This window comes from Nansenia antarctica (genome assembly GCF_963989245.1).
Source record: "Nansenia antarctica genome assembly, chromosome: 6".
NCBI classification, from domain to species: Eukaryota; Metazoa; Chordata; class Actinopteri; order Argentiniformes; family Microstomatidae; genus Nansenia; species Nansenia antarctica.
This window is the reverse complement of record NC_137676.1, coordinates 42,381,979-42,397,656: the sequence shown is the minus strand read 5'-3', so window position 1 is coordinate 42,397,656 and position 15,678 is coordinate 42,381,979. Positions and strand designations below refer to the sequence as shown.

The 15,678-nt window shown below is 41.5% G+C and overlaps 1 protein-coding gene across 1 annotated transcript; it reads right to left on the bottom strand.

The window, feature by feature from the left end:
- Positions 1 to 65: 65 nt before the first annotated feature.
- szrd1 (SUZ RNA binding domain containing 1) lies at positions 66 to 6,944 on the bottom strand. The gene is made up of 4 exons (XM_080533214.1): positions 6,851 to 6,944; positions 3,615 to 3,664; positions 2,991 to 3,260; positions 66 to 2,090 (listed from the first exon to the last, which is right to left on the bottom strand). The coding sequence occupies exons 1-4, from the start codon at positions 6,896 to 6,898 to the stop codon at positions 1,979 to 1,981; spliced, it is 480 nt and encodes a 159-aa protein (XP_080389340.1). The 5' UTR covers positions 6,899 to 6,944; the 3' UTR covers positions 66 to 1,978.
- Positions 6,945 to 15,678: the final 8,734 nt, after the last annotated feature.

Here is a 15,678-nt window from a genome sequence, read left to right as displayed (position 1 = left end):
AATATCATTTGTAACTGCAGAGATATGACAGACAAGCAGCAGATTATTTTATAAATCTTTTTTTTTTATTAAATCAGTATTTACAGGCAGTTTTGTGTTCTCACCCAAGAAGCTTGACAAACTGTTGATCCTCCCTCTCCTTCCAGGCCTCTAAGTTTGGTTGGTTGCAATGAGAGGACATTCCATAAATCCCTCTCAGTATACAGTTTTCCTAGGGTATTCAGTTTTTATAGCTATCAAACTTGCAGTTAGTCAGCTATGCCCTCCCCATCACTCATTTTTCAGGGACATTGTTCAGGTGTAAATTAGGAATACCCAATGACCACTCCAAATGGATCTAAACCACATAAGAAATGTCTATCATACATATTCCCGCCTGAAGCCACACCACTACTAGTGTGCCCTTGGGTAAGGCACTTAGCCCTCAGTTACTCCAGGGGGAATGTCCCTGTAATTGTAAGTCGCTTTGGATAAAAGCGTCTGCTAAATGGCAAAATTAAATTAAATTAATATTCCATTGTATCTGGACCGTTAAGCAACATACTTGCCGAATAGGCCTGGATTCTTAGGGAGAAAGAAGGCAAGCTGCAGAGCAATGGTATGGTATTCCTCAATTCAAATATCATCATGGCATACCAGGGGGGCAGGAGACTGACTACCTGACACAGTTTTAGATTTGTTTCATATCGAACATCATGCAACATTTGAACCCCCTCATACCCAGATACAGTATTGTCCATTTCAAAAGTAGGTGCTGATTTGAGAACTTTATTGTGGACATCAGCTGTTTTTGCACACAATCTCCTAAACTCTCCCTAAAGTAAAAATCGGACATTTCATTTCAGTCTCTCACTAGCACCTGAGTTCCTACTTCAGTGAAGCAGATGAAGAAATGAACACATGGATGACAGTAAATATGACGTAAGAGGGGTTTAAGGGATTACAGCAGTGAATTTTATTCCCCATTTGACCCTCTTAATCTCTGCCAGCACCCCTCTACAAGTTTGAATTAACCAATATTAACAGGATGATTTAAAATGGGTTTTTAGTTAATTTAGATTAAAATACTGCTCTGATATCGCTACAATATCATATCATACAAAAAGGCAGAAAAGCTGCTTAAAATTTTACCGAAAATCCACAATATTATCTCAATTTTGTCATTTCATTTTTACTGTTTTTTATTCTTTTTCTTTTTAATAGGAATCAGGACAGTCTGAGGGAGACGCCAGAAAAGTTCAATTTTAAAAAAGAAATGATAACCGTAAACAGAACTTATCAGAAACTTCCACACACATCACCCTCAATTTAAAAACTAATGGCGATGTACATATTATTAATCAATAACCCAGATCAAAAAAATAAAAACAATGCAGGACAACGTTGAAAAAAAGAAAAAAAAGCTTTTAAGGGATTGGGATGGGGATTGAGTGATATCTCTTGTATTATTGCTGGGAGAAGCTGATACCATCCATCCCTCATCTCATGTTGCCATTCCCCAGTCACTGCTCTACTCTCCTCTCTTTTAAAGCATCCTCTGTTCTTTCAAGTCTTTTCAAATGGAAGGGTCCATGGCTGACATCCAGAATAGCCTTCTGCCCTGTAGGTTTTCCATGACAGACTGGTTGGCAGCACCCGTTGGGGCAGGTGAGAAGAGGAAGGGGGGACTCCTTGGGCAATGTGGGGTATTTAAAGGGATAATCACAGTGAGCATAGTCCAGATGTCCTTATCACAGTGTTTAACAGAGGAGGGGTAGAGATCAAGAGAGCCGATGTTCCTCCTTAAGTTCCTTCATGCCTTTTTCCTCCTTTTTCCTCATAGCACACATAAACAGTGGGAGCCATAAGAGGGGAAGAAATGCATTCACAACAAAAAAAATCCAAATTGCTCCTTTGCCAGGAGGCCAGCTATCTTGCCCTCTCTCCTCCTCTCTCTCTCCCTCCCTCTCTCCCTCTGGCAGGATGGCCTCTCGTTCATTTATCTGTGCTGGCGGAAGCCTTGTGTGCCGTCGGGGCCTGCTGGTTGGCGGACAGCCTGATTGTTTGATCGGGTTTCCTCTGAAGGCGTAGTAGAATTTGTACGACCAGGTCTGGTGGTAGGTAGGGAGAAGAACAAGAGCACGTCAAAGGGGAAGATGCTCATGTGATTTAACCCCCCCCCCCCCCCCCCGCCTCCATAACCACTTCAATACATAGATTTTCAAATGTTTCTATATTTATTTGCATTTTCATATAAATATACTTTACCCAATAACAGGAGTGTAAAGTAATGATTATGAACAATCATTTTGCTATCCAAATTCATCTATCCATCAAACTCTCTCCATCTCCTCCGAAGGGAGCGTCTAATGCAACTTTCACTTTCACGTAACACATTTTGAAGTGTGCACTTTCTTTTATGCCAGATGTCCTTGCTTTTGAATAAATACATAGATATTCTATTTAAAAACATTTGATGTATAGGCCTATATTAGTTAATCAGTAATATCCTGTTAAAGTGGAATGTCACTGGAGACACCAAAACAAAGGTACATCAATGCAACACTGACATGAAGATGGTAATATTAGGCTGCCAAATATGCTTCCACCATAATATAATTGATGTTGACACTTCCTATCATCCCAGAAATGGATACAGTGAAAAACTGCAGGTTAAAAATATATATAAATATACACACACACCCACACAGTACCAGTCAAAAGTTTGGACACACCATTCAATTGAATGAGAAGGTGTGTCCAAACTTTTGACTGGTACTGTATATATATATATATTTTTTATATATAATTATATTACTCAAAAGGGTTATAATAACTAATATATATATATATATATATATATATATATATATATATATATATATATATATATAACAGACGCCAGCCAACCAGGAATTTAGTTTGACACCCCTTGACATATTTCCTAGACTTACTTTATTCATACTAGAGTCCAAACATTCACTGGAACACAGGTGAATCTGGTTTCTTACTTCTCTGTGTTGGGCTTATCCTGAGGCGACTCTTCGGGGCTGGCACTTCCCAGTATTCTCTTCCTGGCCTCAGCGTACTCTGCCTCTCTCTGGGCGAGGGACTTGACCTGTGGCGTGGGTCGGTTCTGGCCCAGGGGCGACCCCAAAGACCCATTACTGGAGGGGCGCTTCAGAATGCGGATCTGGGGTGGGGGCGCCGCGGGGAGGGAGTCATCTTGAATCACAATGGCTGTCTTCAAAGGTGATCGTACAGAATTGGTACTAGACACTCTGTGAACAAAAAGATGATGTGTGTGAGCGGAATGGTAGATGGAGTGTAACCATTGAACCCTCAGTGTAGTCGCTTAAGGAGGGTGTAGTCTGTGTGTACCATTGGACCCTAGATCAGAGGAAGTATTTTCAAGATCAAATGCTTGATAAGTGTGAAGGGCACAAGAGATGTTGTTTGATGTGAGTGTTACGTTGAATTCACAAAGTGTGGATGCATATACCCTATGATTTGTTTGAGTAAATAGTGATGTGTGAATGTCATCCGAGGACCAACAGTTTCACAAGCAAACTCTTGTGGCCCAATGTTTTTGAGTTGATTGATCCCTTCTTGCATTTCAGTCAGTTCTTACTCACTTCTCTTTCTGGCTGATCCTAAGCTTCTCGTCTAATCTTCTCTCCATTTCCTGCATTTAAGAGAGAGAGAGAGAGAGAGAGGACAAATGTGGTTAAAACAAACTATGCAAAACAACAAATTCAAAAGGAGGAGCTGTGGCAGGTAGGGAGGAGGGGGGTGGAGGTTGAAACTATTGAGTGCTAGATTCAATTTCAGTTATTTATACCGCAACAGGGCAGCAGCCAAGCCATTGCAAAGTTAAGCCAGGACACCATCCTGATATACAGGAGCAGCACTGCATATGAGGAGCTAGTCCTGATATGCCCTAGAGAAATTGGCAAATACTCTAGGCCATGGCAAAAAAAAAATCAGTGCTCTCAATTCTGCCATGAGTCACCAATTTGGACTGTTAACATCCTCAAAACGTGTTCGTAAAAGTTTTGCAGTTACATTTTGGATAATAAGATGTATATCCATACGGATTGAGGATGCTAGCAGTACAAAATGGTCTTTAGATTGGTGAATAGGCAGAATATTAACTCAAAAGCGTTTGGGGCTCGATTGAGAGACCGTTGCATGGCCTAGATTAGGCAATTTTCTCTAGGGCATCAGGGCTACTGAGGAGCATCTGAGAACGGTGACCTGGCTGGGTAAACCTTGGCCTAAATGCAGTAAAAAGAATTAGAAAGGAGGGACGACATTAACTGTGGCAGCTAATGGGACAGAGAGAGCACCAATTGTATGGCATTTGACTATAGCAATAATAACAACTATTTGAGCAAGCCATATTTGACAGCTAAGCACAATGAATGAGGGCTGCTAGCTAACGCGTTAACTTCTACTCAGGATGTAACTTATGGCAACAAATAGTTAGCTAGCTGATGTTAGCAGGTTTGACACACAGCTAGCCAACTGAACAAGCTAGCTACATTTGTTACCTGATCAGGAGCTAGTTAACAAGTTAGCAAATATGTTACCTAATCAGGAGCTAGTTAACAACATTTGTTACCTGATCAGGAGCTAGTTAACAAGTTAGATACATCTGTTACCTGATCAGGAGCAAGTTAACAAGTTAACTACATTTGTTACCTGATCAGGAGCAAGTTAACAAGTTAACTACATTTGTTACCTGATCAGGAGCTAGTTAACAAGTTAACTACATCTGTAACCTGATCAGGAGCTAGTTAACAAGTTAACTACATCTGTTACCTGATCAGGAGCTAGTTAACAAGTTAACTACATCTGTAACCTGATCAGGAGCTAGTTAACAAGTTAGCTACATTTGTAACCTGATCAGGAGCTAGTTAACAAGTTAGCTACATTTGTAACCTGATCAGGAGCTATTTAACAAGTTAGATACATATGTAACCTGATCAGGAGCTAGTTAACAAGTTAGCTACATTTGTAACCTGATCAGGAGCTAGTTAACAAGTTAGATACATATGTAACCTGATCAGGAGCTAGTTAACAAGTTAACTACATTTGTAACCTGATCAGGAGCTATTTAACAAGTTAGATACATATGTAACCTGATCAGGAGCTAGTTAACAAGTTAGCTACATTTGTAACCTGATCAGGAGCTAGTTAACAAGTTAGATACATCTGTAACCTGATCAGGAGCTAGTTAACAAGTTAGCTACATTTGTAACCTGATCAGGAGCTAGTTAACAAGTTAGATACATCTGTAACCTGATCAGGAGCTAGTTAACAAGTTAGCTACATTTGTAACCTGATCAGGAGCTAGTTAACAAGTTAGCTACATTTGTAACCTGATCAGGAGCTATTTAACAAGTTAGATATATGTAACCTGATCAGGAGCTAGTTAACAAGTTAGCTACATTTGTAACCTGATCAGGAGCTAGTTAACAAGTTAGCTACATTTGTTACCTGATCAGAAGCTAGTTAACAAGTTAGATACATATGTAACCTGATCAGAAGCTAGTTAACAAGTTAGATACATCTGTAACCTGATCAAAAGCTAGTTAACAAGTTAGATACATCTGTAACCTGATCAGGAGCTAGTTAACAAGTTAGATACATTTGTAACCTGATCAGAAGCTAGTTAACAAGTTAGATACATTTGTTACCTGATCAGAAGCTAGTTAACAAGTTAACTACATTTGTAACCTGATCAGAAGCTAGTTAACAAGTTAGATACATTTGTTACCTGATCAGAAGCTAGTTAACAAGTTAACTACATTTGTAACCTGATCAGAAGCTAGTTAACAAGTTAGCTACATTTGTAACCTGATCAGAAGCTAGTTAACAAGTTAGATACATCTGTTACCTGATCAGGAGCTAGTTAACAAGTTAGCTACATTTGTAACCTGATCAGAAGCTAGTTAACAAGTTAACTACATTTGTTACCTGATCAGAAGCTAGTTAACAAGTTAGCTACATTTGTAACCTGATCAGGAGCTAGTTAACAAGTTAGATACATTTGTAACCTGATCAGAAGCTAGTTAACAAGTTAGATACATCTGTTACCTGATCAGGAGCTAGTTAACAAGTTAGATACATTTGTAACCTGATCAGGAGCTAGTTAACAAGTTAGCTACATTTGTAACCTGATCAGAAGCTAGTTAACAAGTTAGCCAACACGCCAGTCAGTTTCAAAACAAAAAGGCCACATTAGCTTAGCTATGTAACTTAGCTGAATAACCAACCAGACTGTTAGCTAGCTAGTTAGTTAGCGAGCTGGCACATGACTGTTAGCTTGTGTTGCTAGGTAGCATGATGTGTGCCAACTTTTAGTCCAGGGAAGCTGAAAGTACAGCTATGAAGCTAAAGAAGCTCAATAACAATAACGCATCCTGAACATATCCATCGATGTGTCCAACTTGGTACGTTGCTGATTGAAAGCTGCACGGCAGGTAAGTTATCTAACATCAGCTGCTAGCCTGCTAGCTAGCTAACCACCTAGCTATTGAACACGTTGATGATTAGATAACCAGCTAAAGTTAGGTTAGCGGACGTATTTAACTTCTCAGTGTCACCTCTCTAGCTTTAATAATAGCCAGTCAAGCTATGTCTAAAAATAACTGTTCCATATAGTTTTCCATTTCTGGCCTAGCTAACGTTAGCTAGCCACCAAGCTAAACAAGCGTTAGCTTGCTATGTGGCTACATTGGACTGACTTCAGATGAGTCGTGACTCCTGTGTTAATGACTCTTTCCCTGGGCACAAAGCTCAGAATGGGATATCGTAAAGATGGACTTGCCACTTCACATAGATGTCCATGGTAGCCTACTCTTACCCCACTGTCTGCAGCTTCCTCCCAACTTTCGGCAACCTCATCATCCATGTTTCATCCCTCCAGGCCGCTGAGGAGTTGGGGTTAGAGAGGGCTCAGGTCCGCCCCCTGTCCCGCCGCTGACATCATTCAGAGAGGTCGCTGTTGCAACTTTGGGCAGAACCAGACATATCAAATGAGGCTCCGGTCTGTGGGTAACATGAATGAATGAATGAATGAATGAATGGTCTTTATTGTCATTAATATAGTACAGGTACTATACAACGAAATTTGTGAGGGGGGGCTCCCCTGGTGCTAGGAAAAAAATACTAAAAACAAGAAGGTAAAAGAGCTGGTTTACATAAATAAAGGCTATATCCACTATCCACTATACTATACTATACAAATAAAACACTGTGCTGTACTCTATGCTATAAATATCCTAACATTTCCTATCTCTGAACCTTATGTGCACAAGGGTTGTCATATTGCACATAGTATTATTGCACATTCATTTAAAGTGCCCAGTTTGCAGGTTTGAAATGTTCACAGTTGTGTTTCAGTATTGCACTTGATTACAATCTAGTAGCTGCCATCAAATTGTCTAGATTGTCCAGGGCCTAGAACCTAGGTCTTTGCTGTGTTCAGGGCCTGAATGGCCCTAGGGTAGAAGCTGAGCTTCAGTCTATTTGTCCTTGCGGACATGGTCCTGAACCGCCTGCCTGAGGGCAGCCGAACAAAGTGTTCGTTCCCAGGGTGGGATGGGTCTCTGGAGATCTTGGAGGCCTTCCTGAGGCAGCATGTGTTGTACAGCTCTTCCAGAGAGGGGAGGGGGGCGCCGATGATCTTCTGGGCCGATCTCACGACTCTCTGTAGCGTTTTCCTCTCTGCGGCTGTGCAGCTGGAGAACCACACGCAGATGCAGTAGGTGAGGATGCTCTCCACTGTGCAGCGGTAGAAGGTGGTAGTTCCTGAGGACTCTCAGGAAGTAGAGCCGCTGTTGTGCCTTCTTGATGATGGCTGCTGTGTTGGTCTTCCAGGACAGGTTATCCTGTATGTGCAACCCCAGGAATCGGAGGGTTGGGACTCTCTCCACGCTCCCTACTTGACTTACTTGACTTAGGTCCTTTTTCTTCGGGTGTGAAGAGTAGGGCCTCCAACGAGTTTACGCCACCGGTCTCTGTCCCTCGCCACAGCAGCCGCCGCCTCCCAGGATCTTAGACCCAGCATGTCACGCTCCCTCTCGACGGTTCTTCTCCAGGTTTCTTTGGGGCGTCCCCTTTTTCTTCGTCCATCAGGGGTCCATCTGAGGGCTATGCGTTGATGGTCATCCGGGCTTTTCCTCAACACGTGGCCGATGTACTTCCATCTTCTCTTTCTGATCTGCGTGCTTACCATCTCTATACCAGCAAGTTTTCTCACTTCTTCGTTTGACACCCGTGTAGGCCAGAATATTCTCAGCATCCTTCTTAGGCATTTGTGGACAAATGTGTCTAGGCACTGTTCGTCAGCCGCTGTCATCTTCCATGTCTCACAACCATATAACAACACTGAGATTACATTTGACTGAAAGATTTTCATCTTGGTCTTCCTCCGATACTGACTGCTGTTCCACAACTTCTTTAAACGATGGTAGGCGTTCCTTGCTTTTCCTATACAAATCTTCATGTCTTCAGAAGCACCACCTGACGTTGTCATTGTTGCGCCGAGATATGTGAAGGTGTTGACGTCCTTGAGATCTTTCTCATACACTGTGAAGGCTGTGCTTTTCTTGGCGTTCATCCTCATCGATTCCGTTTTGTTTGCATTGATCCTTAGCCCTGTTTGTAGACCATATTCATTCAGACGGTCAAGCTTTTGTTGTGCATGACTCCATGATTCTGCTAACAATACTATATCATCTGCATAATCTAGATCTTCTAACATGTTCATCATTTGCCACCTGATCCCTGTCTTTCCTCCACTCAGTGTTCTCCTCATTATCCAGTCTACAACTAGTAGGAATAAAAAGCCTGACATCACACAGCCTTGCTTCACACCTGACTTTACCTCAAACCACTGAGACTTCCTGCTGCCATGCAGTACTGCCACCTTGCAATTCTTGTAGAATGCCTTAACCATTGCAATAAACGTGTCTTGTATTCCATATGCCTTCATGATCTTCCATAGGGTGTCCCTGCTAATAGAGTCAAAGGCTTTCTCATAATCTACAAAAATGAGGTAGAGGCTAGAATTCCATTCAAGTGATTGCTCTATGATATTGCGGAGGATAAAGATCTGTTCTGCTGTGCCTCTGTTCTTCCTAAAGCCAGCTTGCTCCTTCCTAAGCCTTTCATCCACTCCATCTCTCAGTCTTCTTACAATACATCTTCCTAGAAGCTTTGCTGGTATTGACATCAAGGTGAGTCCTCTTCAGTTTCCACACTTGGCAAGGTCTCCCTTCTTTGGTAACTTTACAATGAGACCATCTTTCCAATCTTCAGGGACTTCTTCAGTTTCCCAAGCCAACCTGAATATCTTCTCAAGTTCCTTGACAGTGACAGCCTTGTCAGCTTTCAGAACTTCTGCTGTGATGTTGTCCGATCCAGGTGCCTTGTTGTTTAACAGGTCATCCAGTGCGCTCCTAATCTCCTCACTGGAGATGCAATCACTGCAGACAAGAATCTCTTCAACTCCATCGGTATCCACCTCTGCCAGTATCTCTGGTTCTGGGCGATTCAGGACCTCAGCAAAGTGCTCCTTCCATCTCTTCAACACTTCATGTTCTGATGTCAGCAGTTTGCCGTGCTGGTCTTTGATGGCATCCATTTTTCTTGGCTTACTGTTGCAGAGCTTCTTTGTGCTTTCATACACACCTCTCATGTTTCCAGACTGATATGCAGTTTCAGCTTCTCTTGCTAGGTCATCAGCCCACTTCCGTTTGTCACACTGAAGACATCTCTTCACTTCTCGTGCTTTCTTCGCAAACTCTGTCTTCATCTGTACTTTTATCCTCTCAGATTTTGCGTCTTCAACTTTCTTCTTGAGCATCCTCCTTTCGTCTATTTTCTTCCAGCTGTCTACATTTATCCAGGGCTTGTTTTTCCCCCTCTGGAACCCCAGAACCTTTTCTGCAGCCTCATTGTAGGTCTTCTTAAAGTAGTTCCACCTCTTCTCCATGAGGCCGATGTTCTCCATTTGTGTGTCCACAGTTTCTCTTTCTTCTTCTTCTACTGTCTCAGCTAAACAGCTGAACCGGTTCTTGAGCTCCAAGCTGAATTTCTGGTTCACATCTTTAAGCATCAGCTTTTGGTAGTCGTAGCGTTTTCTTCGCTGCTCCTTTTTGCTCACACTGGCTAGTTTCAGCCTGAGGGTTCCAATGACGAGGTGATGGTCACTGTCTGCATCTGCTCCTCGGTAAGCTCGAACATCGGTCACAGATCTCTTGTGCGGGCCGTGGATGGTAAAATGATCTATTTGATTTCTTGTGGTTCCGTCTGGCGAGGTCCATGTGTACTTATGTATATCCTTGTGCGGGAACATCGTTGATGCTATGGCCATGTTGTTGACTTCACATGATGCTACAAATCTTGCTCCGTTGTCGGTTCGGTCACCTTTTAGGACGTGTCTGCCCACAATGCCCACTTCTCCTTTCATTTGGGTTCCAATCTTCGCATTGAAATCGCCCATGGATATGATCATGTCGTGTTTGGGAATCTCATCGTATACTTTTTGCAGCTGCTCGTAGAACGCATTTTTTATTTCGTCTGAAGAACCGTTCTGTGGTGCATAGGCTTGTACTATAGTAGCTTTAATGTACTTAGAGTACAGTCTTGCTGTTATTATTCTCTCACTTACTGGCTTCCAGCTCATCAGTGATTTTGCAGCATTCTTGCTTAGTATGATGGCCACTCCGTGCTCATGCTTCTCGCTACTTCCAGCATAGATGATCTCTTCCCGTTCGCGGGTCCTCACCTTTCCAAACTCCATCCATCTACACTCACTTACACCAAGAACATCTATACTGTACTTCCTCATCTCTCTACAAACTTGTGCTGTTTTCCCTGTGCTGTACATGGTTCTAACATTCCAACAACCTATCCTTAACTCCTTCTTTGGGTGAGTAAACATTGTTATCCGGTTGCAGGCTTCCTTGCGGCTTTCACCTGCCACCATCATTATTCTGTCTTCAGGTGAGATGTAGTCCTCACCGGGAACACAGAGTGATGCTGTACTCAGTCCATCAGCCCATGGCACGTTTAACTCGTTTTCGGTTTCCGTAACTGAATATTTTGATGGGGGTGGGGTATTTGGCCCCACGCCCAACCCCCAACCTGGAGGACCAGTTGGACTGCTTGGTCTGCCCCCTCTCCTTTGACCTGTCCGGCTTGGTTAAACCTGCCAGGGATATAAAATCCCCGCCGGCATAGCTCTCGGGTTCACTGGAGTACACAAGCCTCTCCACCCCGACAAGGTGCAGCCCATGGAGAAGCTCCACGCTCCCTACATCCACGGAATATGTCCACAGAATATTACTATCCGGTTGTTAAGTCTGACGTCAAAAGTGACGTTTAGCCATTTCCGGGTCCTAACCAGAAATTCCCCGCACCAGAGTACCAGTGAACTACAGCGGTAGAATGACAGTTTAATCGTTTTTTAGACTCGTATCTATTCATACAACAAGGGACACAATACTTTCCCGTTTTCTCCATATTGTCAGGGTATTTGAGCCTCGGAAAAACGCTATATAAATATAATTTATTATTATTATTATTTCTGCATTTCGAAGACAGCGCCTCAGCCAACGTTGGACCCGGAAACACGTCACGACTTAACTGTTGTTAAACAAGCGGAAACTACTATACTTGTAGTACGTCCTCCTGTTATATTTTGTTACGTTTATTGGCAAATATATAAAGTTGGCTGCCTGGGGCGACTACACATGATTGTGTATGTCTTTGATCAAATTATTTTGATTACTGAGTAAAATTACTCATATTGGGCAACTAGTAGTAGCAAGTAAGTAGCAACAGCATGTGGTGGGGTTACATTTAGTTGATTTTGACGCAAATACAGTAGAAGCGAAAACGATTACAATAATATTGTAAAATATTATATATGGCAAATAATGATCAAACCAAGGTAAGCTACACGTTTATGTTTAGTTAACTAAACCAATATACTTGTGTGTGTGTGTGTGTGTGTGTGTGTGTGTGTGTGTGTGTGTGTGTGTGTGTGTGTGTGTGTGTGTGTGTGTGTGTGTGTGTAATTGATTCCTATGCAAATCAGAGACCCTATTAAGATATTAATTCCCAAATTACATTAACTATTATGATTGCATTAAGATGGACTCAATTCAACTTACTAAGTGATTTGTTGATGACATTTTAGCATTTTAGCTAATTTTGTCATAGCAAATGTTTTAATACTTACATGAGGTATTTCTGTATTTAAATTGTAATAAATTTACTGAAATTTCAAAAAACATGTTTTCGCTTTGTCATTCTGGGGTATTGTGTGTGGGTTGATGGCAAATTATTTGTATTTATTCAATTTTAAATTGAGTCTATAACACAACAAAATGTGGGAAAAAGGTCTGAATATTTTTCAAAGACACTTAATTCGGAACAATATACTAATACTGCTCTCAAAACAGCCTCAATTCTTTGTGGCATTGATTCCACAAGATGTTGGAAGAGTTCCTTTGAGATTGACATGTCCATGTCCATGATTGTCCATTGTCCATGATGACATGATTGCATCACACAATTCCTGCTGATTTTTCAGGTTCACTTTCAAGCTGTGAATCTCTCGTTCTACCACATCCCAAAGGTGTTCTATTGGATTCAGATCCGGTGACTGGGAATGCCACTGAAGAACACTGAACTCATTGTTCATGAAACCAGTTTCAGACGACTTTTGCTTTGTGATATGCTGGAATGCTGGAAGTAGTCATTAGAAGATGGGTACATTGTGGCCATGAAGGGATGCACAAGGTCAGCAACAATACTCAAATAGGCTGTGGCATTCAAGTGATGATTGATTGGTATTAACGGCGCCAAAGTGTGTCAAGAAAACATTCCCCACACCATTACCACCTCCACCAGCTTGGACTGTTGACAGGTGTACAGGTGTTCCTAATAAAGTGTTCGGTGAGTGTATGTGGATCCAAAGGACAATGTGGTTTCATATTTTCACTTTGACCGAATGAATCTTGATTCAACCAGAGCCAGGACCCTGGTCACAGTATCTGGACAAATTCATGAAAGGACAGTGTAAGTGTTGTACTGGATTGCTTCTTATTGCCTCAGATGGGAGAACATCACTTCCACCATCAAGAAGGCCCAGCAGAGGAAGTTCATCCTGCGGCCGCTGAAGAAATTCAAAATGCCACAGAAAATGATGGTCGAGTTCTAGATGTCCATCATCGAGTCCATCCTCAGCTCATCGATCACTGTCTGGTTCGCTGTCTCCACTGCCAAGGACAGAGGCAGATTACAGGGGATTATTCGGTCAGCCGAGAAGGTCAGCGACTGCAACCTACCATCTGTCCTGAACCTGTTCCACTCTAGGACCAGAGAGAGCAGCCCACCCTGGTCACCACCTCTTCCCATCTGGAAAAAGGTTCCGGTCTATCAAGACCAAAACCTTGCCCCACCTGAACAGTTTCTTCCCCATGGCAGTGGGCCTCATAAGCAAGCCCCCTGCCTCTGAGATTTCCACTCACCCCCCTTACCCCTCCCCCTGTCACACACACACACACACACACCTTGGCAGTGGGCCTCACAAACAAGCCCCCCACCTCTCATTGTCTCTGGGACTTCCACCCCTCCCCACCCCCGACCCCCCTGATTCTGATAGTACGTGTACAATATATACATATATATATATATTAATTTGGTTGGCACTGCAACTCGATTGTTTGACCTAGAGCCCATTGAGATAGAATTACATCGACTGAGGAGAGTTTTCACAGTAGGATGGGGCTCCTGGTATGACCATGTAAAAGCCTACTGAAGGCAGAGAGAAAAGAAGCCAATACTCTACCTCTTCTTTGAAGACATGAAGGAGGTATGCCTCAATTGACCTTGACTTGACCTTGTAGAATAGTGGTGCTTTTCAAAAAACAGCTAACTTCTTACTTCTCACTTCTGTACTGGCACAGTCAAACAGGTCATACATTATACACTGTTCTAAGTGAATACTGACAGTATTTTATAACACCCAATTTCTCATTACTAAATAATTTTGACTCTACCTCATCTGCTTTTCTCTCAGAACCCTGCCAGAGAGATTGATCAGATCTCTGAATTCACTTATAAGATGAAATTATTAACAACATTTTCAAGAATGTGTAATGCAAGAAAACCCCACGGCCAACTACTCTGTTGTACCAGATACCGTCTTCAATCGTCAGGCATCAGAATTCTGCATTATTCTTTAAAATAAATACCACATTCTACACTGCGGGATGTTCTGGTTCGCAGGGGCACCAGAGACATTATTCTTTTTGGGGGGCCATAATCCATTTTGCATTGCACGACAGTGAGTGTGTGTTAAAGTCAGATCCATTGTTTGTGTTTACAGGTGAATTTGGAGACAGGCAGAATTATTTCAGTCCACAGGATTGATTTGATGAGCATTACAACTCAATTTTCTCAACTCAGTTTGCTGATATTACCATTCCATTCCACTTCCTGATCTAAGATGTCAAACTCCTACCCTTTTTTTATTTTTTGTTCTCTTCATGGAAGGTAGTGTCTTTAAATACTGAGAAAAGCTAAATTGATGAAAAAATAAATTGATTCTTGGATGAATTATTATAATCAATTATAATATAATACTATTATTATATCTTTATAATAATATTAATAATATATATTATAATTATAAATTATAAGAATTATATATTCTTTATCATCTTTTTTTTTTATCATCATCCTCTTTCATATTTGATTATTAAGTAACCTAGAATATTTTCTACATTTGCATGTGGTGTCAAAGTTTGAATTAAGTATTTCATTCCTAAATACATATATAACATAAATAAATACATATACCACAAATTCTAAGTAGCTCATGTGTATTCATCCCATACATTAATCTATATTTGATGTACCTGCCATACTGGCATATAGGTCTACAAAGAGTTTGGGAAAGTAGCTGCAGCTCTAGTTTTCCAAACACCCCTGTCTGAAAGAGACTGGATACGAGACTGGCTGGTATGAGTGGAGGTTTCTCAAAGAAACGGCGTGTATTTAGCCTACTGTCTTTAAGCAATTCATTCATGTATTTAGCCTACTGTCTTTAAGCAATTCATTCGAAAGCAAACAGGCGCGCAATACTGGGCCCAGTGCGCACATCCCTTGTCCGCTCTTTTTACGCACTGACATTTTTCACCCAAACTTGCACTTGCCTCGTATGCAATTCTTAAGTAGACATTCTTAGTTTATAAAGACATGAAAATAAAATAGCTAACGGATGTTATTGGATACTATAGCTAGCCTATTCAATATTGGGACGTAACGTCTCTCCACAATATATTATTTTCCATTTCGCAAGCCACAGTAGGGACGGCGTTTTTAAAGCCCATTATGTCTGAATGTGTGGGAACAACATCATTTGTATAAGACATAGGCTACTTTTAAAAGCAATTTTGCGAAGACTTCTTTTACTGTAGCTAAATGTGTCGCATATAGAAGTTATGAAGTGGTTACTAAGAGTTACGAAGAATCCGAATCCATCTCTTCGATACAGCATCACAATGACAGCATCACCATACAGACGCATTCTTATAACTTCTGGAGAACTCCATAATTTAGTTCTTCTTTGCTTGCGATCAAGACAGTCACACAGTGATAACCTTATATTTT